Source organism: Bubalus bubalis, chromosome 4, assembly GCF_019923935.1.
Source record: "Bubalus bubalis isolate 160015118507 breed Murrah chromosome 4, NDDB_SH_1, whole genome shotgun sequence".
Taxonomy (NCBI): Eukaryota; Metazoa; Chordata; class Mammalia; order Artiodactyla; family Bovidae; genus Bubalus; species Bubalus bubalis.
Genome location: NC_059160.1, coordinates 71,331,048 through 71,356,868, shown reverse-complemented (window position 1 = coordinate 71,356,868; position 25,821 = coordinate 71,331,048). Strand labels below are relative to the sequence as shown.

Genomic DNA, 25,821 nt, shown 5'->3' with positions numbered 1-25,821 from the left:
TGGCTGCCGCTGTATGCAAGTAGCGTTTGTCACTATTGAAGGTGCTCTTCAGCTAACTTTTTTAATGTCCCTACAGCAATGTTTCCCTGACTGTGTGTGTGAAGATGCATATAATAACACCTATGCCTGTGTGAGGACCATGTCAGAACTGTGGAACTTACAATATTGCGAGTTTGATGACCAGGAGGTAAGAGGGCCCGCTGCCCCACCACCCCTTGTGTCTATTGCCAGGGCTTTGTTAGCTGGACTTGGTGGCAGAAGAGAAATTCCAGGAATGTTCCTTGAGGAAATGGGGTTTATGTTCTCACTGAGGTAAAGTTGCAGCAGCAGCAGCATAGTTGCTTTACAGCATTGTGTTAGTTTCCGCTGTGCCATGAAGTGCATCAGCTGTGTGTGCATACATACATCACCTTCCTCTTGAACCTCCCTCCCCTTCCCTCATGCCACCCCTCCGGGTCATCACAGAGCACCAGGCTGAGCTCTCTGTGCTGTAGAGCAGCTTCCCACTAGCTATCTGTTTATACATGGTAGCATACGTATGTCAGTCACAATCTCCCAATTCTTATCTGTACTCACACTTATGTTTCCATTGGTTAAGGACATAGAATTCCACAGGGCCCTACTTGACTTCTCTAACTGACCTTGCTGGGTGGGGCTTTCTGTACTTCCACCACCTCCCACACATACACTTGAAATACACACGGTTCACTTTTCCAGAATGCTACATGCCTGGTCTGTTCTCTCCCCTGATAGTTTGGGGTGAGGGTAAGAACTTCTATGGAGATGAAAGGAGTTGGGGGCCTTTCCTAGAAAGCTTCCTGGCCAGCAGCTGGCTCAGACCCCCCCCTATTCCTAGCACAGCATAGTCCAGTGCTGCTCACATGGATCAGCAGGTTAAAGGCAGCATCCTTGGAGGAAGGTGGCTTTCAGCCAGCCCGGATCAGTGTGGATTGTCTGGAGGAGCGCACGCACTCCAGTCCCTTGTTCTTACTCTTCATCAGCGAGTGCACACCTGCCCCATCTGGCAGCCTACATTTTGCCGTATGGAGCCAGCACTCATCATGTTTCTCAGAAATTGACTTGCTCACTATTTATTTGTAGGTCATAAGCACTTCAGAGAGCAAGCAAGAGAGCTTCCCTCAAACTCAGTCCCTTCCGCTTTATAAGTGATCGTGTGAGGGCAGCTCCTTGAAGCCTTTATAAGCAAAATTGATGTACATCTTCTGAGCCTATCACTTAACTCCAATCTGGAGAACAAAGTACTGATGGAGGGGAAAATAGTGTTATTAGATGCCTCTCATTTTAGAAATAATGTCTCTTTCTTCAAGTGGTGTTATGTATCTAAAATAGGAAAACTTAACATTTTTATAAGATGGGTTCCTTTCATATCTGTTCTCTTTTGAATCTTCACAACTGTAAGGCAAAGATAAACTTCAGATATCAAGTCTCACTCAGTAACCTTATTACTTAGTCTAGTTTCTGAGCCCTTGCCATTTGACAGTCCTGCCTTCTGTTCTCTGCTTTAATTATAGAAGGAAGGCTTTTCCCTCCTGACTTTCCCTGAAGGCACAGGGGTGCTGGAGGCCCGTTTCCAGCACGTGGGCCATAGACTCAGAGTAATTCAACCCTCAGAACAGATGGTCCACTGTCTGCTCCGTACCCTAGGGCTCTTTGAGGATCTTGAGACCGGATGCTATTCTCCCAGGCCTTGGTTTTTAATCCACCTCCTCTTTCCATTTAGAAATAACTCACATGAGGCGTATTTCTTCAGATGTAATAACCCTTGCTCTTCTCTTTCCTCCATCTTTTCATTTCCTGTAGGTGTTTGTAGAGGTCTATAACCTGACTGCAGACCCACACCAACTCAATAACATTGCTAAAAGCATAGACCCAGAGCTTCTGGGAAAGATGAACTATCGGCTGATGATGTTACAGTCCTGCTCTGGACCAACCTGCCGCACTCCAGGGGTCTTTGACCCCGGGTAAGTTTCCCATCGTCCTCCATGACTTTGCCCAGTTGTCTTCAGCAGTCCTGCTGTTCCTGGAGGCAGAGGGAGCCCAGTGGGTCCTTCCTGCTCTGAGCTGAGCTGTTTCTCACTGTTCTGCTTTATACGGGGAGCAGCAGCCAGTTGTGCTGAGAAAATGAGCTGCTTGAAAGTCTTGCTCTCCACAGGCAGTGGGTGCTCTAGCTGGAGGCACAGCCCTGGTCCCCACCACACAGGGCTCTTGCTCCCCTTCCTGCCTGTGGTTCTTGTCATGTTACCACTTGATTGCTCTGGTGACACCTGGGGCTGCTTTAATGTAAGCTGGCCAAGGGCCACCCTGGTCCTAGTGCTTCTCAGAGCCTTGCCTGCCTTTCATTTCTCAGAAGCCCCAATTATAGAACCGTGAATACTTGCCAGTAAATTTAATATATTAAATACACAAAATGAAAGTATGAACTCTCCGATGTCAAAATAAATAAGCCCACTACAATATATGAAGGTTGGAAAGACATTTAACTCACCTACTAAGTTACTTCTGTTCTTCCTACTCTCATGCCTCTTAAATAGTAACTTTGTACCGGTAACATGGTTCACAACACCCTATGCATTTGAGCTGCATGTGGCAAGCCGCCTGTCATTTTTGGCTTGATTATAAAATTAAAAATCAAACTCTCTTTGGGAAAGAATTATTTCAGTTCATATACTCTGATTATAGGAAAGAGGAAAGAATGATATCCTAGGCTGATAAAAATTAGTAACTTAATTATGTAGCCACCTAACACGTGAAGTGGTATCTTCAATCCAAGTTAGTAAGGAATGTATGTGACTAAAGAAAGGGGATTGTAGACTGTTCGTTAAAGAAATGTAACACTTTTGCTTTCAAACACTGTATGTAGAGCCAGAGACATGGACTAGTAAACTAAAACTAGGTAATGGGAATTCCCTGGCTGTCCAGTGGTTAGGACTCCAGTTTCACCGCTGAGGGTGTGGCTTCAATCCCTGGTCAGGGAACTAAGATCCTTCTTTGTCTTATATAAGAGTCCTTATTTTTTTAAGTCAGTTCTGTCTTATATGAGTATTGCTACTCCAGCTTTCCTTTGATTCCCATTTGCATGGAACACTCCAGCCCCTCACTTTCAGTCTGTGTGTGTGACTAGGGGTAGCGTGCCTGTAGTGACTATGAAGCGGCTTCACTAGACATGCAGTGGCTCTCTTGTAGTTGTTTTTGTATTTCTTTAGGTTGGAGCGTTTAATCCATTTATGTTTAAGCTAATTACTGATACATATGTATGTTCTTACTGCCATTTTTGGATCCGGTCTTGTAGGTCTTTTTTTTCCCCCTTTGCTTTTTTCTCTCCTCCTATGATTTGGTGACTAACTTAAAAGCTTTAGATCTCACCATCAGATCTGAATGAGAGCCTTTGTGAGTATTCTTGGTTTTAGGCTCTTCTTTTCCATCACTTTTAATATATCGTGCCACTCCCTCCTGGCCTGCAGTGTTTCTGCTGAGAAATCAACAGACAGCCTTATGAGGATTCTGTTTTATGTTATGTGTTGTTTTTCCCTTGTTGTTGTTGTTGTTGTTGTTTTTAAATATTTTCTCTTTAATTTTTGCCAGTTGATGTGTGTCTCAGTGTGTTCTTCCTTAGGTTTATCCTGCCCGGGACTCTGTGTTTCCTGGACTTGAGTGACTGTTTCCCATGTGGGGGAATTTTTCAGCTATTATCTTTCCAGATATTTTCTCAGGCCCTTTATGTCTCCTCCTCCTGGGACCCCTATAATGTTGGTGCATTCAATGTTGTCCCTGAGGTCTCTCAGACTGTCATTTATTTTCATTCTTTTTTCTTTATTCTTTTCCAGGGCAGTGATTTCCACCATTCTGTCTTCCAGCTCACTTAACCATTCTTTGGCCTCATTTATTCTGTCACTGATTTCTTCTAGTGTATTTTTCATTTCAGGTTTTGTTCATCTGTTTGTTTCTTCTTCAGATCGTCTCTTTATTAAGCATTTCTTGTATCTGTACCTCCATTTTTTCCCTAAGATCTTGGATAATCTTTACTATCTGATACTCTGTTTTTTAGTAGATTGCTTGTCTCTATTTCAGTCGTTGGTTCTTCTGGGAATTTATCAAGTTCCCTTGTATAAGACATATTCCTCTGCTGTTGCATCTGGTCTACCTTTTCTGTTAGAAAAGTTAGTTGCAGTTTCTGTTCCACAGGCTGGAGGATTGTGGTTCTTGCTTCTGCTATCTGCCCCTTGGTGAATGAGGCCAGTCTAAGAGGCTTTTGCAGGCTTCCTAGGGGGTGAGAAGACTGGTGTGGGCCTATTGGTGTGGAGTTGGGCCCACTGTCCAACTCCACCAGCTCTTGTCCCTCTGGTGGGCAGGGCCATGTCATGGGTTGTGTTTAGCAAGGTGCTGTGGGCTCAGGATGACATTAGGTAGCCTGTCTGCTGATGGGAGGGGTTGTATTCCCACCCTCTTGGTTGTTTGGCTTGAGGCGTCCCAGCCCTGGAGCCTGTAGGCTGTTGGGTGAGGCCAGGTCTTGTAAGAAGGCAGCCTCCAGGAGGGCTCATGTCAACTAGTACTGCTCGGAACTGCCGCCCCCAGTGCCGCTGTCCCCACCGTGAGCCACAGCTGCCCGCCTGCGTCCCCAGGAGGCCCTCCACTACCAGCAGGTAGGTCTGGCTCAGACTTGTATGAAAACAGTGCTTTTCCACTGGGTCCTGGTGCATACTGTCTGCACCCTCCAAGAGTGGAGTTTCTCTTCCTCCCCGGAGTCTAAACTCACTGGCCTTCAAAGCCAAATGCTTTGGGAGCTCCTCCTCCCAATGCCAGACCACCTGGCTGGGGAGCCTGATGTAGTGCTCATAACTTTCACCCTGGTGGGAGAACCTCTGTGATAAAATATTTTACCAGTTTGTGGGTCACCCAGCCATGGGTGTGGGGTTTGATTTTGTCACAGTTGCACCCCTCCTGCTGTCTTGTTGTGGCTTTTTCTCTTGTTTTGTATTGGGGGGTGGCTAATTGACGATGTCGTGAGAGTTTCAGGTGAACGGCAGAGGGACTTGCCCATATATATACATGATCCTGTCTCTCTCACCCCCCCCTCCCATCCACACTGCCTTGTGGTGGCTTCTTCTTTGTCTCTGGATGTAGGATATCTTTTTGGTAAGTTTGGGGATGGTGGGGGGAGGGGGGTTGCCAATGTGTGTTTAGCAGGTAGTTGTGGTTTTGTCTTCATGAGAAGATATAAGTTCATATCCTTCTACCCAGCCATCTTGTCTCCATCCTCAAAACAGCTGTTGATCCTTGGACACATTATCTTCCTTGAACAAGCCTCAGCTTGCTTGTATGAGAGGCTTGTCTTGGGCGTTCACAAGATGAGTAGATCTCCACACCCGCCTGGCAGAACCTTAAGGTTTATATAGAAGCTTTAATGGGGTTCAGCCACTTACATAATCCAGATGGTCTCAACAACACCTTACTCTCTTATGCCTCCTTCCATGAAATTGCTTTGTTTTTTTGTCTTGTTTACATTCTGGAGGGTTAGGGCTAAGATTCTCAATGCTGGCTTTGCTGATGTTGGCTTAAGCTAAAGTCCACGTGGCTTTTAAATTCCTTTGTTATTTAGTTGCTAAGTCGTGTCCAACTTTTCTGTGACCCCATGGACTAGAGGCTGCCAGGCTCCTCTGTCCATGGGATTTCGCAGGCAAGAAGACTGGAGTGGGTTGCCACTTCCTTCTCCAGGAGATCTTCCAGACCCAGGGGTCAAACCCACGTCTTCTGCATCAGTAGGCAGAATTGATTTCATGTGCTAGATACTTCACATAAATTGCCTTCCTGTTTTATTGGTGGCCAGAGATGTCAGTGACTTACCTATGTTCATAATAAGCCAGACTCAAGCTCCTGTCTGAAGTGCATACCTTACCTCTTACACACCACGGTCTGTGTCAAAACGTAAAAGACGATGGGGCTTTGAAAATGTGGCAGGGGCTTTCAGCAAGGGCTACACTCTTGCACCAGGCTGCTTTATAGTTTAGGGATCCCTCCCTCCCCCGAAGAGCTTTAACCTTTCCTCCTAACACCTTTCAAGATTTGCCTTACTTCTGTTTTTCTTTTCTCCGCTTTTACTATTTTATGCTCGCTGACTTATGATGGAATTGCTCTTAATTACTAAGTACTCCTGCTCTGTACTAGACTTTCCCACTAGATCCTCTTCTGGTGATTTAGTTGCTTCTTTTGTATCCCTTCCTGCCAGTCTTTCCAGTTAATATTCTGAATGAAGTACTCAATGGCTCACAACAGTTAATGCCACATTGTTTTATGCTTTTTCTGTCCCTAGGTATAGGTTTGACCCTCGTCTCATGTTCAGCAATCATGGCAGCGTCAGGACACGAAGATTTTCAAAACACCTTCTGTAGCACCTGTGCAGTTGGATCTCTGCTCACCTCTTTCTGATGAAGTGATTGGAGTAGGTGTCTGTAGCTAGTCTTCAAGACCACGCCTGGAAGGGTTTCTGGACTGGCTCTAAGTCCTGTTTGAAAAAGCAACCCAATCAGCTGACTTCCTTGTGCAATGTGTTAAACTGTGAACTCTGCCTGTGTGTCAGGAGTGGCTGTCCCTGGTCCCTTTATTTAGCTGATGACAATACTCCTGAGATCTTTGTTCTCACCAAACCCTTTTTGTCCTGGGGCCACAGTTTTTAATTAGTCCCCATGTGATCTGGACTTATAAATCCATTCAGATAAATGGCACTGCTTTACCGGGGGTGGGAAATGTTTTTGGTATCCAGCTTGACCTAAAATCAGAGGACCTGCATAGCATTCCAGATTGAGCACTTCACTATCAAAAATACCAATATCACATGGCTTGAAGAACCACCATCAGAGCTGAACCACCTGATTAAAAACAAAACCATTGGTTTTAGATTAGTAAAAATACACTCTTTATAATATTCATCACAGTGTGATAAGGTCACAAATTCAAAACTTATCAACCAAGCTCTGTTCATTTTTGGGAATTCTGGGCTTGTGCTTCATTGAAATAGAACAGTAGCAAGCTGTTGGTACAGGCTAATTCTAAGTAGTTCCTGAAGGTGGTAGACATCTACTTGCCAGTGACTGCTCACAGAGTGAGCCAGTCAACACCAGGGCCATTGAGGGAATGTCTCCCCGCTAAGATCTGAAAGAAAGGGGGTTAAGTATTTCAGCAGAGAAGGACTTCCAAGGGTTGGTGAAGGTTGTGTTTTCGGAGGGCCTTCTGTAGGTAGGGCTCTCGGGTTGATGAAAGGCCATAAATCAGGTGTACTAAGCGCCTGCTCCGCAGGGAGCCTGGGTTCCGGGCCCACAAGTGAAGTTGTGACACTCCCTCTGCATTTTGCTGACATCCTGTTCCTTTGTTATAAGATGTAAGAATTTTAGAGTTGATGTGAAGTACCAGCTGCTTAGCTTCTTCCCTCTCAGCTAACTTCTTCCTGAGTTTGTGGAGTCTGGTGCAATTTGGGCCTTGTTTACTGTTTCTCTGTCAAATTTAGATTTTTTTGACGTTTCCTTACTGTTTAGAACACCTATATTTCTGTCTCTTGGCTCAGAGACTAATCCCCATTCTTATGTTGTCTTCACAAGAAGGCTAGTTGATGGGGGGGGCAGCAGGTAAGAAGAGGATCTATGGTTTATAATCTGTCCCACTCAGGCAGTCTGATTTTAGCCTTATGTAAGGTCCTAGGTTGAGCTTTAAGCACTTTGTAACACATGGCCATAATAAGTGACTTTCTATCACAATCCCAGATTGCCATGTTGGGTTAATAGCCATTAGGTTTATTCCTTTACTTCACACAATCCCAGTAATTGTGGTGGTATTTAGAGGTGAAATGGGTAAGAGAAATGAATATTCTGTTTTAACTGTTTTAGGAAAAGAAATTCTAACAGTTTTGTAACTAAAAGCAAACTACAATGTTGAGTATGGGTATCAGCTTTATTCTATTCTATGATTCTTAACATTAATCAGTCAGTTTCCACATTAATGAAAGTTGACCAGTTATTCCCAAATAAAAAGAAACCAACTCTTACCAGGTCTTGTACTGTGATGTGATATTATTCAGTTTTATTGATGCTGCTTCCTAAAAGCAGATGAGGTCGTGAGAGTAACTCAGATCAACTACCTGCTCTTACGTGCAGCAGATTTTGGGTTGGGTTGGTAGGGGGATGGACTGAAGCCCTCTTTGTACTTCTCATTTTTAAATGGTCTCTAATTTTTTTCTCTTGGACTGGCTTCATTCTCTGGATCTATGCTAAAATCATCTTTCATAAAGAAGCCTCAGTTTATAGACTAACCATAAAATGCACTGAAATTCTTCAGACTATGTATAAGGGCCTCACTGCAGGAGGGTTGCCTTTTTTCTCTCAATTGTACTGACTGGAGGTTTATTTTCCCTTTTAAGAAGACCGGGTGCCCTTCAGAATAGAGAACTGTAACTATTAGGAATGAACAGAGATCTTGGGGATGAATAAAGATTTTGCCTTATAAGACTTCCTACTACAAAGCTCTCCTTCAAATACAATAACATTCCCTGCAACTAAAAAGTAGGGAATGCCTTTTGAGCATCCTTGAATTCGACCAGCGGTGCTGTTTCTGAATGTTTTAATTAATAACATTAGGGTAGTCTGGCAACTGTTCTTAAATTTACTTTTAAGTGCTAAGGACTAGTATTGTAACAGAAGAAGATAAATTGTCCCAGGATCCTTATTAAGAGACAGCAAAGGGGTATTTAAACTGATCCACCAGTGGAACTAGGTGGGAATATTTAGGTCTTTCGTTTCACCACCACTTAGGCCCCACTGAATTTGTGAATTTCTGTGTTTGCCTCGTCTGTTCCTGGAAGTTCTGCCCTGGCTCTGTGTCATCTCAGTCATTTGACTTAGGAAGTGCCCTTCGAAGGACCCTGTTCACTGCTGCACTTTTCAATGAATTAAAATTTATTTCTGTTGTAGTGGAAATGTGTCCTTTGTTTTAGTCCACAAGTAGTAATTTTGACTCTCTTTGTTGTTGTTATATACTGTTTAATGTTTTAACGGCTCACCTAGTACTGGAGATGGGCTGTTTCCATGGGGTACTATAGTCCCTACCTGGAAAGCTCATGTATGTGTCCCTGAGTAGTAGCATGCAGAAAATCTTCCTGATAATTCTTTATGCATTTACAGTTGGGGGGGGGGGGGGACTTACCTTGGCCAGCTTTAATTAGATAAACTCACTTCCAAAGGTGCTTTGCCTTGATATCTAGTCACGTGATCCATTGCCCTAAATGAGAAATGAAGTCCTACCGGGGTTGGCATGCTTTTTTTCTTAAAGGGATAGTATTTTAGGTTTGCAGGCCATGTCTGTATCACAGATACTTAATTCTGCTGTTTCAGTACAAAAGTAGCCATAGACAACCCACAACTGAATATGCATGGCTATGTTCCATCATCAAAAAAGGAAAAAGCCATAATTTGCCAATCTCAGATGTAGTAGGTTGCCTCTTAGAAGTTCTGAAGACCAGAAAAACAAGAGGTGAGAAGACACCCATTAAGTTTCCAGACTACCATCAGAAAAACAAATACTCGGATTTATCACAGTATCAAGTCAGCAAGGGCAAGGAGACTTTATTTGCACAGACTCAAAGTGAGGGTAAGTACAGATGACTCCATCCATTTTTCTAACTTGCACCCCATCTGTTCCCACTGAGACTACCTTGCCATGAAGAACGAAACACCGTACACACTTAGTATTTGTTTCCTCTTCTTTCTCTACCCACAGTGGGTTTAATGGACTAGTCACATATGTGCCTGGAAGTCTGTTGTGGCAAGAGCAGAGAACCTAAGGCCCCCAGCTGAAAGCTCGATGCAGAGAACTTTACTGATGGCCTAGGGATTCCTCTGTAAGACAAGATTTACATGTGGAACGTGGGAGCTGGCTTCAGGAGGACCACAGAGCAGATGACAATTCTAAATCTCAGTGTTTGAGAGGACGCTTTCATGACACTTTAAGCTGGTGAGACCTGAGATCTAGATCCTCGTGACCTGCAGCTCTGACATGCTGATAGGTCCTCAGAGAGCAGAGGAATACAAAGAATGGTTGTAATTAGCATTTATTGGGACCAAAAGGGCTCTGCAGACTAGGTTCTTGAACTCAGTTTACCCAAGCTCATAAAGCTAATTAGAGTCAAGATTTCAAAGATCTGGCTTTGAAGACATGTTTCTATTAAATTCTGCTGTCGCTGTGATCTAAGAAGGATTTCACCCTCTGAGTGCCTACTCTGGAAGTGAGCTGGGTTATGAAAGAGAAATATTCTTTTTCTGACCTCCAGGACATCATGTAGATTGAAAAGAAAACTTGTCCCTGATATCTGTATTTATGGAGAAAATAGTTTCAGACTAAGAAGGAGAATTGACATTACCATTGAAATGGTTTCTTGTCCTGCTCCACAGCCTGACTTTTCAAAACAGAGCTCCTCTGACAAACCTTTAAATAGACTCACCAAGAAAAAGAAGAGCTCAAATAAGTAACATCAGAAATGAAAGGGAAGACATTACAACTGCACCTCAGATGTACAAAGGAGCCTAAGAGAGTACCACAATTAATTAGATGCCAATAACAATAAATTCCCAGAAACATATAACCTTCCAGGACTGAATCATGAAAAAAACAGGAAATGTGAATAGTCTAATCACTAGTAAGGACCAGGTAGCTTCACTGGTGGATTCTACTAAGTGTTCAAAGTGGAATTAACACCAATCCTTCTCAAACTCTTCCAGAAATAGAAAAAGAAGGAACACTTCCAAACTCATTTTACAAGGCCAGCATTACTCTCATACCAAAACCAAACAACAGGTCAATATTCCTGACAAATATAGAGGCAAAAATCCTCACAGCAGACTGAATTCAACAACACTCTAAAAGGTTCACACACCAGGATCAAGTGGAATTTAGTACAAGGATTTAAGAATGGTTCCATATCCACAGATCAATGTCATATACCACGTTAACAAGATGAAAGATAAAGATAATCACTTAACAGATACAGAAAGAGCATTTGACAAAATTCAATGTTCATTTATGATGAATGGTTATAGAGGATATGTACCTCAACATAAAAGCCATAGATGAGAAGTCCACAGCTAACATCTTACTCAACAATGAAAATGTGAAAGCTTTGAGCAGGACAAGAAACAACTGAACAGGGTTCAATCCCTGGTCAGGGAACTATTTAATAAGATCCTGCAAGCTGCACAACACAGCCGAAAATAAGAAGACAAGGCTGTTAAGAGAATCCCTGTGCACTGCTGGTGAGAATGTAAACTGAAATAGCCACTGTGGACAACAGTATGGAGGTTCCTCAAAAAATTAAAAACAGAACTACTATATGATCCAGCAATTCCACTTGTGGGTATTTATCTGAAAAAAAAAAAACAAAAAAAACGACTAATTTGAAATCCCATATTCACTGCAGCATTGTATAATAGCCAAGATACAGAAACAACCTATGTATTATTTACAATAGTCAAGATACAAAAACAACCTAAGTATCCATCAATAGATGCATGGATAAAGACGACGTATATATATACACAATACTATTCTGCCATAAAAATGAATGAAATCTTGCCGGTTATGGCAATAGGCATAGACCCTAAGGGTATTATGTTAAGTAAGACAAAGAACGACATATTTTACAATCTCACTAATATGTGGAATTTAAAAAATAATTACAACAGGAAAGAAAACCAAGCTTATCCCTATGGAGAACAGATATGGTGGTTGCCAGAGGTGGGGGTTGGGGAGTAGGACATACAGATGAAGGGGGTCCAAAGGTACCAACTTCTAGTTATAAAACAAGCCATGGGGATGTAAGGTACAGCATAGTGACTATAGTTAGCAATACTGTATTACATATTTGAAATTTGCTACGAGTACATGTTAAACGTCCTCATGAAAAAAAAATATTTTTGTAACTACGTATGGCAATGTGTAACATAATGACCAAACCTAATTTACCAAGAGAAAATGGGACAAACCTTTAGCCAAAACCTATAAAACGGTAGGAGCCTGGAACAGGGCAAAGCTGCCCAGCGGTAGAAACTCAACTTGTCTCCAAAGGCAGAAGAAAACCTTCTGCACATGATATAACTGAAAGGTATAAGTAAATACCAGTTTGCAGCTATAACTGCCAAAACCTAGTAGAAGCTTCTTTATATGGTTGCTAAAGTATTGTTCTCAGCACGTGCTGGAAAACATTTTAATGGACTCTAGGCTGGCAGGCCCCAGACACAAGTCCAAGTCTTCCCTCCAGAGGGTCTCTATTACACACACAAGTTGGTGCGTGGGAGAGCCCAGCACAGGGGTGGAGCTGATTTCAGCAGCTGCTGCAGGCCAAGGTCTTGGCTTGGCTTTTGAGGCACCTGTTGTCCAAATCAAGACCATCAGATGCTACTCCTTTGCCTCGTCCTAATGCTAGGAAAGTAGCTCAGAAATGCAGCCGCTTCTGTTTAAGTCCTGAAGGAAAGTGGCTTCCCTATGTCCTTTTCTTCCCCAGGTCTCCTGTGTTTCCCAGCTCCTCCGAGATCGCTTGAGTAGCAACTTTATTAGACTTGACATCAACACAAGAACTTGGATCCTTTCAGCGGTCTGGAATGAGGGACCACTTACTGAGTCATCTATCAGGCAGCCTTCAGCCAGTGACTGCACTTTTATGGATGATTCCACAGAGAACGAAGCCTGGGATGCTGAGTCTGGTCTTCTGTACAGAAGGGAACACAAGAACGGGGCCTCGGTCACCCTGCCCCCTTCCTCCCCGTATTGCCACGTAGGGCCCTGGTGAAGGGTTCAGCCGGGGGTGAACACTGACTTAACAAGGAGAGACAGGAAGCCTTGCAGAACAGCCCCATTCCTTCTCCAAGCTGCCCAACTGGCTGTTTCCAGACACGATGAAATGTTTAGTCCCATAGACGTTATGCCCCCCAGCTCAGAGAGCTGAAATGCGCTGAGGACATGACCCAGCCCCCAGAGAGATTGCTATCTGGGGTGAGAATTCACACACATGACAACACCGGACGAGAAACAAAGGCCAGGGCCCCCAGATGACACCCACACGTGACCCTCTGGTCTGGATCGCTCAGCACCTACAGGACCATGACAGCATGAACAGCCCCGGTCCCCGCAGCTCTGAGCCTTGTGGGTCTAACTTGTCAGAGCAGACAGACAGCACTCTGCCGTTATATTTATGGCAGGCACATGGAAAAGCACTGAATGTAGATTTTTTTGGTCTGTTAATTGCCCTGGATCTTGAGTGTTTTGCCTTCCCTAAGCATGAGGTTAAGAAAGAAAAACAAAAAATTTCACTTTGAAAAAAATGTCCCTCTTGGAAATTACATCCTAGGTGATGCTTCTTAGATGAATGTCAGTGTCAACATGATATGTAAACATCCTGGCCCAGAAGTAAAGCAGCCATACCACCACTATAGGAAGAATTTGGAAAATAGGACCACCTTACACTACATCAGGCTTTACAGGGAGTAGAGTGCCTTGACCTTACGAAGAAAGCAAACATGATGCCCTCTCCACTTCACAGGGGAGAAAACAGCTGATCAGGGCAATTGCTACTGTAAATTTTAACTCTGCCCCTGCCAAAGATGAACTCAGAACCCACTGAGAATTATTTAGCACTCTGTAAGTTCCTTTCTCATAACAGGAAAGACAGCAAGAGTGACACCAATATAACACACTACCAAGAGAAAGGCTTGAGAAACCAGTGGCTATTACGTAGAAAATTTTCCTGTAAATCATAAATTCTGCCAGGTAACTCCGACTCATCCTTAAAAATCTTAGCTCTAAATCACTCCCTCGAGGAAGCCTTCTCTAAAATTAGCCTAAGTAATAAACTCTCACAACGCTCTGTATTTCATCTTTGTGACACTTGCCGGTTTTCATTACACATGGAAACGGAAGCAAACCAGTTTTGGTGAAGACAGGACCATGATGTTCTTTCTCACCATAATCGACATAGTCCTAACATCCTCGGGTAATTTAAAAGTAACTTGTTGAATAAAAGACGTTAAAACACTCAGTGTTCTACTCAAGTTTCTTTTTGTGTGAAGACAGAAAGAACTAATAGAAGTGAAAAGTTATTAAAAAAATTAAAAAAGGATCGTTGTAAGAAGACAGGTATCACAGAACCCAACAGTAAAACAGACACACTCATTCCTCAACTATGATTACAATTAGTTCTAAGCTGTTTGTGGAAAGAGAAAGAAAAAGGAGGGAGGGAGGGGAACAGGAAGGGGAGGATGGAAGAGAGGGAGGAAACTATCATAATTCACATTTTAATAAGCAGAAACCCTACTGTATTTCTAGTAATATGAAAGTAACCTTAAATATTGTTCGAATAGTATTGATCATATGCATTAAAGTCACAATACTGTAAGTAACTGTGGGAACCGAACAGTTGGTACCAGTAACATCAGCATTTGTCCCTTGGCAAATTTTTCAAAACTAGGCAAAATTAGGAATGTGTAGAACTCACCTTGGTTTTGTTTTTCCAAAAAATAACACTAATTTTTAAGGAGACTTATTGCAATGCAAGGACCTAAAATATGAACATATCTGTAGTGATGTCACCGCTCCTGGTATCAGTCATTTGCGTCCTCTCTCTCTTGCCTGGTCAGTATGGTTAGAGAATTATCAACTCGACCGATCTCTTAAGAACATACTTGTGGTTTTGCTGATTTTGTTTTCTGTTCCATGTTACCACTCTTTATCACTTCCTTTCTTCTGCTTTTCTTTTTCTTAAGAGGAGGCTGAGGTCATTCGTTTGAGCCCTTTCATCTCTTCTAAAAGGCATTTAGTACCATAAATTTCCCTCTGTTTCTACTCTTGACCCCATTGTAGAAATGGGCATGAGTACAGAGCTCATGTAAACAAAGATAATTCCTTTCTGAGGGAAGAGGGTACCAGGAGAAATTCAACAGCTAACAAATATCAAGTAGATTCTGAATTTACTCTCTTCACCTTCCAGAGGCCACACAGACGCTCCTCTTGGCTTCTTGCTGCTTCTTTCTCCTGCTTTCTCTGCAGTCTCTCTCTGCTTCTGACACAGGCTCAATGGTGGGTTCAGTCCCCTGGCTTATGAGTACCCATCACAGACTAACTACAATTCCTCTGTTTCTTTATTTAGGATTTTAAGAAAGTCTAACTGATCAACAGTCTTATTTCCAAGGCCTAACTAAAATCCAATTAGCCATGCATGGTTGGGGCACAGGGTAACACTATACAAAGAACTATCCTTTCCAGGGCTAAGTGAGGCAAGACAGGGAGTCTCTTTGTAGGCTGGCCGTTGCTCTCAGTGTGGAAGTAATTTGTTTAAAGAGAACTGTGCACCTGGATATAGCCCTTCAATCTATGAAATACTCTGCAGAGCTCTAAGATTTACACTTAGTATTTGAAAAAAACATGGGGTGCTTGTTAAAGTAGGAGATTCTCAGGGCTTAGTATTAGCTTTGGGGTAGGGTAGAGAAAAATCTGCCTTTTAAAAATCAGCACCTATAGGTAGTCTATAAAGAAACGAGTAATAACCTCATTTTTGTCTTGAAATCTCATCTAACAGATCTTAAACACTACCCTTTCCCAACTACTAGCTTCATAACACTTATCCCCCAAGAACTATAGTGCCACCGCTTGGAATAGAACAAAAATTTTAAAAACAAGCCGGGAGCAGAGGGTGGCACACAGGTGACACAGGCATGACACGAGGGGCAGGAACACAAACTCCTGCAGAAAGTTTATCTGGAACTAAGGCAATGAGGCTTGGGCTTTTCTGAAGGCTGATAGCCAAGTTTTTGACTTCTAAGGCTGCTGTGTATTCTCAGACAAGTATCTTTTATTGATCAGGCATTTAGTAACATGCTCCGTTTTACCTAAAAGTCATGGACTTGGAACATTTTCCTCGGGTGGTTCACACATGCATGAAAAAGATGTGAATTTAAGCTGTCACCTCCCAGCCCATAATTCAAGGATTCTAACTTGTGGTAAGACACCTCAGGGTGCTGCTCCAGAATGACTAGAACTTTAGCAAATTTTCTCTCATTTGAAAATCAGAACATCCTCTGGATCAGAGTCCCCTAGAACTTCAGAGAAAAGGAACTGCACAGGGTTTAATTAATCTCCTGTGTCCACACAGGGTGGCCAAAGCGAGGGGAGGGTGCACACACCAGGCAACAAGCAGACCTGTGGCTGCCGAAGACAGAGGAGCATTCACGGTAAGCCTCGTTGCTTAGAAAGATCAAAACCAATTCTCCTGGATAAAGGAACTCCCTTCCCAGACACAAAGCCAAAACCCAACTTCTTTTAAGTTTACAAAGGGTCCTGATACTTTCTGTTTGTGTGCAAACATTTAAAAATGCCAATACTCACCTTTCTCAGAAAGGGGAAGAGGAGCTTTCTGAGTTCAACTGCCACCAAGTGAGTCACAAGTGACTTTGGAAACTAATACGAAGATTAGAAGGTCTGTCATCTACCTGCTCAGTCTCACCTTCTAGAATTAAAGGGAAAGATCTGCCAAAAAACAAACCCAAAATGAACCCCCAAACTACCAACCTCTAAAAATCCAAAAACCAGGAAAAATTTAAAAACCAAAAAAATCCTACAGATAGAATTAATACATTCAACTGACAGCTATTTAATCTGCCCACCCCTTTCTACCACCACCCCTTGGCCCCATTTCTCACCCCATCCTTATACAAATCTGTTTTCCTAATTAAGCACTTAATTAAGCAAGCAGTGATTCACACCAGGCAAATGTATACTTTCAAGAATTTGCATACTTAGTTTCCCGTGTTTCTTTGGAAGGGCTCATCCTTGATGAGGAAGCAAAACTCCAGCCTTCTCAAGTATTTAGTGGTTCCTGGGAACTGTGACTTCTTGAAGCTATTCTTCTAGTGGGTCCAGGGAATTATCTTACTAATTGCAGTGAGAACATGAGGCTCGGTTACCTACCCTGTCAGCTTCTTGCACGCAACAGAACCTGTAAATGAAAACACAGGTAGGCATCTCCTTCTCTGTAACTTAGTATAACCACTTAAATGGATTGCTAAGTGAACCGCAACATCAAAAGGATGATAGAGGGCTCTGACATCAAGCCTGTCCTTCCATTTCCCACAAATGCCAACTCTACCAACAGGCCTGATTTCAGTTGAACTGCCCACTACAGGCATTCTGATGGGCCCTTATTAGGCAGTTTTACTGAAAAACAGGGCAGACCTTACAGGGAAAGCTGGTGCACAGGAAGGGACATCTTTTATTCACTCACAGAGTGGCCGTGGGCAAGCTGCTGGACCTCAATGGGTTTCCGTCTCCTCATCTGTAAAATGAGAGTGTTGACAATACCTATCTCATGGGGGGAAACTGAGTTAATACATATTAAACTTGTTAGAATAATGCCTAGAACATGGTAAGCGCTGTGTCTGAATTTGCTATTACAGTACGGAAGGTCCCCAACTTAACAATAGTTTGATTAACGGTTTCTTGACTTTACGATGGTGTGAAAGTGGTATGCGTTCACTAGAAAATGTACTTGGGATTTTGAACTGTGATCTTTTCCCAGGCTAGTGATATTTTTTTTGTTTATGAAGGTAAACAACCAATATACTTACAACATTCTGGGGAAAAAAAAAAAAAAAAACATTCCATACCCAGACAGCCATTCTGTTTTCCACTTTCAGGAGAGTATTCAATAAATTACATGAGATATTCAACACTTAACACACTTTATGTCAGATGACTTTGCCTGACTGTAGGCTAATGCATGTGTCCCGGGCAGGTTTAAGGTATGCTAAGCAGAACTATAACGTTTGGGAGGTGATGTGTATGGAATGCATTTTTTACTTACTATATATTTCCAACTTATGATGGGTTTATCAGAGCATAACCCCACGGTTAATCAAAAAAAATCTGTACATGGGGCTTCCCTGATGGCTCAGTGGTAAAGAATCCACCTGAAAATGCAGAAGACACGGGTTCGATCCCTGATCTGGGAAGATCCCACATCCCACGAAGCAACTAAGTCCCTGTGCCACAACTATTCAGCCTGTGCTCCAGAGCCCAGGAGCTGCAGCTACTGAAGCCTGCACACCCTGCCTCCTGTGCTCCACAGCAAGAGAAGCCACTGCAACGAGAAACCTGGACCCCACAGCTGGTGAGTAGCCCTTGCTCAACACAACTAGAGAAAAGCCTGTGCAGCAACAAAGACCCAGTGCAGCCAAAAATGAATAAATAAGAATTATATAATATATATTTCATATATATATATACACACATATATAAAAGATCTGTACATAGACTCCTCCTTTCATTCAAACATTCAAAAACAGAAAAATTCCTAATTAGGATCACCTGAAAGCAGAGACATTACTTTGCCAACAAAGGTCCGTCTAGTCAAGGCTATGGTTTTTCCAGTGGTCATGTATGGATGTGAGAGTTGGACTGTGAAGAAAGCTGAGCATTGAAGAATTGATGCTTTTGAACTGTGGTGTTGGAGAAGACTCTTGAGAATCCCTTGGACTGCAAGGAGATCCAACCAGTCCATTCTAAAGGAGATCAGCCCTGGGTGTTCTTTGGAAGGAATGATGCTAAAGCTGAAACTCCAGTACTTTGGCCACCTCGTGCGAAGAGTTGACTCATTGGAAAAGACTGATGCTGGGAGGGATTGGGGGCAGGAGGAGAAGGGGACGACAAAGGATGAGATGGCTGGATGGCATCACCGACTCGATGGACGTGAGTCTGAGTGAACTCCGGGAGTTGGTGATGGACAGGGAGGCCTGGCATGCTGCGAAACATGGGGTCAGAAAGAGTCGGGACACGACTGAGCGACTGAACTGAACTGAACTGACAAAGTCCCAAAACGGTGTACAAATCCTTGAGAACAAACTTTGCAACATAAGAATATTCATTTAATTATCAACTGATGACAAATTCCTTGGGCAAGAAGCTAACTCCCTTAAAGGGATAAAAATTCCCAGACATTCCCAACTGCACCTTGGGTAGTAACCCAGGCCAAACTTCTAAACTAGATTCTTCTGGATATTTTTGGGAAAAAGACCTATATTGAGCCATCATTTCTATCATAATATTTTCACTTGCAAAGCAGGTATGGCACTTAAATGTTTTCCCCTTCACCAACTGGTACAGCTCTGCACCTACTTCCGCACTTCCTCTAGGGGTTAGTGCAGTAGTAAAATCACTTGTCTCCACCAGGCTTGGGAGCCTATGAAGAGAAGCAGTTGTGCACCCAATCCCATGAGAGATAGTCACAGTGACTCAAAAAAACAGAGATAATGTAACGTTGAAAGTGGTCTATTTTAAGAGTGGGAGGGGACCTCCCTGGTGGTCCAGTGGTTAGGAATCCACTTGCCAATCCAAGGGACATGGGTTTGATCCCTGGTCTGGGAAGATTCCACATGCTGAGGGACAACTAAGCCTGTGTGCCCCAACTACTGAGCCCACGCGCTACAACCACTGAAGTCCACGCTCTGCAACAAGAGGAGCCACCACAATGGGAAGCCTGCATGCAGCAACAAAGACCCAGTGCAGCCAACAAATACATTTTTTTAAGTGGGAGGTCTCAGGAAAGGAATAGGTGGTGAAGGAGAAGACTTGCTAAGGAAGGGACAATGTTTTATCTTGGTAGTGGTCACAGGGCAGCCACTTTATAATAATTCTTTATTCACGTGCTTCATACACTTGTATGTATACACTTCATACACTTCTAAATATATGTATATTTCACAAAACAACTGTTTTAGGAATGTGGGCAGACACTCACCTCCAGTTATCTTCCCCAGATGGTAAGGCAAAGGAAAAGTACCATTTGGAAGAACAAATGTGAACCATACAAACCTACTGAAAATTGTCACGTTTCAGCCCATGTCCACAATTATCTTCAAAAGCAGTTCCTCCCACTCCCATGACCTTCTTTTATCTGGCATATTACCATAAATAAAAACACACAAACATCAACGAACAACTTCAACTTTTAATAATGGAAACAATTTGCCATTCCAGAAACAATTTTAGGGGAAAAAAAAAAACTCTTCCCCATAAAAATAAACTTAAACTCATGAAAATTATAAATATTATAATTTTTTTTAATTTCTGTGATTTAAAATGCTCCCCTGCAATACCACCCCTTCATTTAACCTCGTTCCTGTACCATCACATACTGAAGAGAAAACAGTATTACAGCAAAGCTTAGATAGTTTAATTTAACATAAGAATTTGTACAATAATTTGTTTTAATCTTTGGCCCCCATGGCCTCTTACACATTAAAAATGCTGCAGTCACCAGTGTTCAGGACAGACCATTGGTCTTCAAGAATCATGAACCGACAGGACTTCAACACAGTAAGTTTTCCAAATTGAAACTTGTAGTGCACATGACAATGAGCGAGGTCCCGGATTATACAGACGAGGATGCCTAATTTAGACAGTCTACTTCAAGTAAAAAAAAAAAAAGAAAAAAAAAATTTCACAGATACCCATCAGGTACTACTTTAAGGTCCGAACAGTGTCTTAATCTGAGAAACGAAGGCTTCACAAAATATGAGCTTACTGGGATGGGTAATGAAAAGACCAGGTGGTTGATAGCAGTACACTCACACCTAAGCCATAGTCTGAATAGTAAAACCAGTATAAAAATCATGAAGGCATTCCCTGAACAATGAAGGTAAAGTATTGGTTGACAATGTCACTAAAACCTCACTGAGGCACTAAAAGGAACTTACATGCAAAATTAAACAAGATGTGCCATACATATTTTATAGCTAGTTCTACTTTTTTTGGTTTCTTTCCAACTTTCCTTAAAAAGCTTAGGAAGATACGATTGTCTCAGTAATGTGTGTGGCATAGCAGAAGCGACATATCTGCCTCCAACAAGACGGGTGTTCTCTGAGAAGTCAGAAGAGCCACCAAGAAGGGAGCAGAAATGCAATTTTTAAAAAAGGCACAGTTCACTTAGGAGGCAAAGAACTGAAGCACCTTGGAATTTCAAAAAGAATCCATTAGGTGTCACCAAAGTGTTAACAATTCCTTGGGAATTTATAAACACCATCTAGACTACAAATAGACCGGAAGGCCCTTCTAGAAGCACACCTCTCCTGTTGGTTTCAGACTAACTACTGTGTAAAATGAGATTACTTGACCTGTTTTAAGGAAGGCTCCTATTGCACATGCACTTCTTTGGTCTGCAGGAACATGCACTTTTGTTAAAAACGTAAGAACCCCCGTCCTCTGTGGTCCGCTGGGAGTGGATGCGCCACCCCCCCCCGCCTTTACAGTCACCCTTTGGGACTGAGGATCTGATGGTCCGTCCTGTGCCTCCTTAATCCACACCCCTGTTCTACATCAAGTCTACTTCAATTTATAAGACAAAGGGAGAAGGGAGAGCAGTAAGGGGAGGGAAGAAGGAAGAAGGGAGGGGAAGACTAAAGGGAAAGGAGGGCGTGATTGTCAAAAAAGAGTGCTGACAAGTCCCACTGGTGGGGGGCGGGGGAGGGGGGCGAAGGGGGCTGGGGGCTACACTGCCTCCTCCCGAAACTCCTTTTCCACTTTGAAAAACCACCTCAGGTGCAACTGTCACTTCACTGGCGTCATAGCTGGTGCTCACGGCCCAGACGGCGCAGAGAAGCTGCACCAATCAGACCTTCCGCTCCGGGAGGGCGCTAGTTCACCAAGATGGCGGCTCCTCCTGGCTCCCTGGTCCGCCGCCGTCAGTTCCTCCTCTGGCTCTAGCTCCTACTTTCTTTGGTTTCCGTTCCCACATTTTACTCACCAGGAAATCAAGCAATATGACAATGGATTTAATGTCTCTAAACTGAAACCTTTTAACCCCTTAACAAGCAAGTTCACCTCCTTCTCTACCATCCACTTACTCAAACCACCTTCCGTCAGGACTCCCCACCTCCACCCTCCACCTTCTTCCATACTTCCTCTTTTCTCTCTGTCAGACTCCTCCAAAATCCTTCACCAACTCCTCAGCGTCCCTAGCTTCCTGTGCCCTTCAATTCACATGAATTGTTTCCTCTGACTTTAAAAACAAAACAAAAAACCCAGTAACAGACAGGTAGTTTCAACATAAGACAAGTATTCAGAGTCCTTGTTAAGCTTTAAAAAAATCATTTGCACAACCTTAAGCTTAACATCATCATATACTTAACTAAAAGAAAATAAGGAAAAATAAAAAACCTCAAAGTCCATGCTTCAAAGCACTCTAGAATGCTCCAGATGAGACCACAGGTTCACAGCTTGCCAAGAGGTAACACCGTGGTGCCGTTAACAGAACAAGCTTGCAGAATCCCTGACAGAGGATGCCCAAGCTGCAGGATGCTGCGTGACCAGTTTGGGGTAACTAGATCTAGAGATTTGTAAAGAGGAAAGGCCCTAGCATCACAGGGCAAGAAAACCGCCCTCCGACAAGAGAGACCCTGGCCGCCGGTGCACACGCAGGTCCCGTGCCGTCCCTGAGGGGCAGGGAGCCCCACACTTTACCCCGGTTTCCACGCCTGGCTGAGGGCTTCTTCCAGCTTGTGTCTGTAGGCCGCGTAGCGCTCCTTCAGGTTCTGTAGCTGCTCGTCTTCTTCCTTGTCCAAGATCCTCAAGAAATTCTGCAGCTCTGGCAGGCTGAAGGCTTCCCACTGTGAGGGAACACAAAAATGAAAAATGCCAGGTGTTTATTAATTCAAGACTTAGGAACGAGGAGGGCGGGGAGCACAGGGGGCTGTGATTGCCTTCCCCTCCTGACTCACACTGCCCAACGCTGCCAGGCCTTCTCAGAAGTCCTGGTGGACGAGAGCTGAGCCTCCTGACCAGCCCTACATCCCCACCTCAGCTCACTCCCACTGCCTGCTGCTCCCCTCCTCCCAGGTCCTCCAAAAGGGCTCTAAGAGCCAACACCTACCTCCATCAGACACTAACCCACAGAAGCATGAAACGCAAACTCCACACTCCCTCCACCCTCGCTCTCCGTGGGGTCCTCGTTGTCACTGCCTTCTTCCCCAGTTCCCACTATCAATCTCACCCCCTCCTATCCACCACCACCCTCCCCTCCAACCCTGGGATAGCCTCCTAGCTCCACTTTTCCATTCCCTAATCTATTCCCCCAAACAACCAGCCTGAACACTCTCTCTAGAATGCCAGTCTAGGCGTGACCCTCCACGTCTGGAATTATCCAATGGCTTCCCGTGGTTGTTTCTGCTACGTCTGAAAGACCTTCCCCTCTCCAATCCCATCTCTGTCCCTGTGCCCCTCACTCATTATCCTGTGTGGCTTTGCACATGCTCTCCCCTCCTCCACTCTGCCTGGCAAACTCCTGAACCTTCAAGTCCCAGATTCAATGCCACTGTCTCTAAGAAGCCTCCCATGATTTCCTTCCCTGCTCTCTCAGTCAGGATTATGTCTTTTAGAAACTTTCACTCAGCACTGGAAGCCCTGATCACTGCCTGATCACAAAGGATCGAAATAGTATTATAATTATTTGCTTAGTATTCCTCGTCCTTACTGCATCTGTTATACTTCCAACTATGTGGGCTTTGTCTTTGGCCCTTGAGCTTCTGACTTCATATTCCCTAATAGCACCTGGTACTTGGCAGGCACAAAATGTTCATGGTATTTTTCTTAAAAAAAAAAAAAATTTTTTTTTAAGCGGTAAACATCAAGAAGGGTATGTGGCATCACCTGGGACGTTTCTTTCCAAACTACATGTCCTCCCCTCCCAAAAGGAGGCCCTCAGTCCTGGGCTGAGCACCACTATCTCGGCCAAGAGCAATGTCTGATGGGGGACTCCCGGGGCATGTGGGGTAGGGAAAAACAGGATAACCTATTACAAGTGCAGAGAGAGGAGACAGAATAAAACCACCAAGTGGATCGATGATTGAAGGAGATTGGCTCTTGGAGATTGATTGAGCTAGTTACTAAAGAAAATGAGAAGTGAAGCAGGAGAACAGAACTGTCTACATTAGAATACTCGGTTAATTTGAAAATTAACAATTTATTTTTCACATAAGTTCTCCAAAATAAAGACGTTATAAAATAGCATCTCCCTCCCACTCTCTGACAGCTGTGGAAAGTTTCTTCTCTCAATTCAGTTAACCTCGAAAACTTGAGACACAAACATACCATAGAGAGGTCAGAAAAGCAATCTGGAACATTAGAACACAATGTAAAGTGAATTTCAAAACAAGCCAACATAATTCCCTCCCAGACAATGTAGCTCCAATTACACTAACTAAACTACATGCAACACTCAGAAAGCAGCACCAAGAAAGGGAAGGTGCTGGCAAGACTGTGCTGATATGTCTGACTTGGGTTTGCAGAGGGTAGACTATTGTGTGCCAACCAAAACCTCAAATTTTAGACTTTTGTAACCAAGCTATCTCTTCAAACTGAGAGTGGATTTTAAAGATTTCAAAACATAAAGATCAAAAGAAACTTCCAAAATGTCCCAAATCACTGTCTTCCTAAAACTCCCCTAAATAAAGTTCCAATTTACATTGACATATAAACATACTCTTTACCAAGCATGTTTACATACATTTCTAATTTGCGACTCAAAACCACCTTTTCAAGTCCCACTTTACAGATTTTAAAACTGAGGACTGAAAAGAGTAGACTTACCCAAGGTTGTGCTCCTAATCTGATAAAAGGAATGGCAGGAAGCAGAGTCCTAGAACTATTCTCACTGCATCACAAAATGTTCTACACAGACAATTCATGCCATTTCCGATCCTAGACAAAAGGCTGAGACCCAGCGCTTGAGAGATTTACTCAACTGACACTTGATCTAGAAGGACAGTCTAAAGTGCCTTTTCCCTCAACTGAACTGATCTAAAGACAAGCCTTCTTGGAGAGAAAATGGCAAATAATGCACATATAGACATAAATTCTTAAATCATCTGGGCAAAGAGGAAAGAAAGAGTCTAGAAAGTTAAATGGCTTTCATAGTAAAGAGACTGTGTTTCCCTTTATTCCCTTTAGAGCAAAGGAGCCTGGAGACTTTGATTACCAGCAAACATATGGAGAGTGTCGACTTTCAAAGCTCAGCTGGATTAGAATAATTTGGAGGTAGAAAGGGTGAAAATGAGACTGGGTGGTGATCAAATTTAAAAAAAAGTGTATATCCTTCCACCTCTGAAAATTACAGACCAAAATAATGAGTGTTACAAGAAAATTATATTGTAGACCAACTCTGGGTTCATTTCTGACAATTCAAAAACACCCTGCCTCCACAGGACCACCTCTCCTCCCATGACAGGCAGACACACACAGACACACACATTCCCTCTCTCCTCCCCACCCCTCCTCCTCCGCACTCGTTGGTCGAGTCACTAGACCAGAGCGATAAAACAGGACCAGCTGGTCTGCAGAGTTTAAAGCAAGAATGAACAATCACTTACCTCTCCAATTTCATGTTCGCGAAGAACAAAACTGAGCGTGTCTGTTCTGGGACCTGCTACCAAACGCAGGTAGAGTGGATGTTCCCGGTCCGAGAGCTTGCAGGCGTAGACTGGTGAGAACGAGAGGCATGTCACAAACACAGCACGACATCATTGCCCTCCCCATCCCCAGATCAACCCAACAGTGTGATTACCTCAGCCACCTGGGCACCACCCCTCATCTTGTCACCAATAAATAGCCCACAGTGGAATGAGTTCTATACTATTTCCATTCTATCTGCATAATGTAAACTGGGCCTTGATTTTAAAAAGGAAATAATTCTTGAGAATGAATTTAAATGAGTAGCACTCTCAAAATGGGCTT

The 25,821-nt window shown here is 43.3% G+C and overlaps 2 protein-coding genes across 3 annotated transcripts in view; one reads left to right on the top strand and one right to left on the bottom strand.

Annotated features, from left to right (window-relative positions):
- The window catches only part of GNS (glucosamine (N-acetyl)-6-sulfatase), a 49,796-nt gene extending 40,822 nt beyond the window's left edge, over positions 1 to 8,974 (top strand). The window contains exons 12-14 of one of the 2 annotated variants that reach the window (XM_006073562.4): positions 77 to 187; positions 1,822 to 1,982; positions 6,329 to 8,974. In XM_006073562.4, coding sequence (XP_006073624.4) covers positions 77 to 187; positions 1,822 to 1,982; positions 6,329 to 6,407 — 351 coding nt within the window. In that variant the 3' untranslated portion in view covers positions 6,408 to 8,974. Of the gene's footprint in view, positions 1 to 76; positions 188 to 1,821; positions 1,983 to 4,593; positions 4,784 to 6,328 lie in introns of those variants that run through there. The other variant, XM_044942514.2, reaches the window with a different exon arrangement.
- An 11,050-nt stretch (positions 8,975 to 20,024) lies between these two features.
- Positions 20,025 to 25,821, bottom strand: part of RASSF3 (Ras association domain family member 3) — a 75,539-nt gene continuing 69,742 nt past the window's right edge. Inside the window, exons 4-5 of the mRNA XM_006073563.4 lie at positions 25,458 to 25,567; positions 20,025 to 22,700 (exon numbers count right to left, since the gene is read on the bottom strand). Coding sequence (XP_006073625.1) covers positions 22,551 to 22,700; positions 25,458 to 25,567 — 260 coding nt within the window. The 3' untranslated portion in view covers positions 20,025 to 22,550. The remainder of the gene's footprint in view (positions 22,701 to 25,457; positions 25,568 to 25,821) is intronic.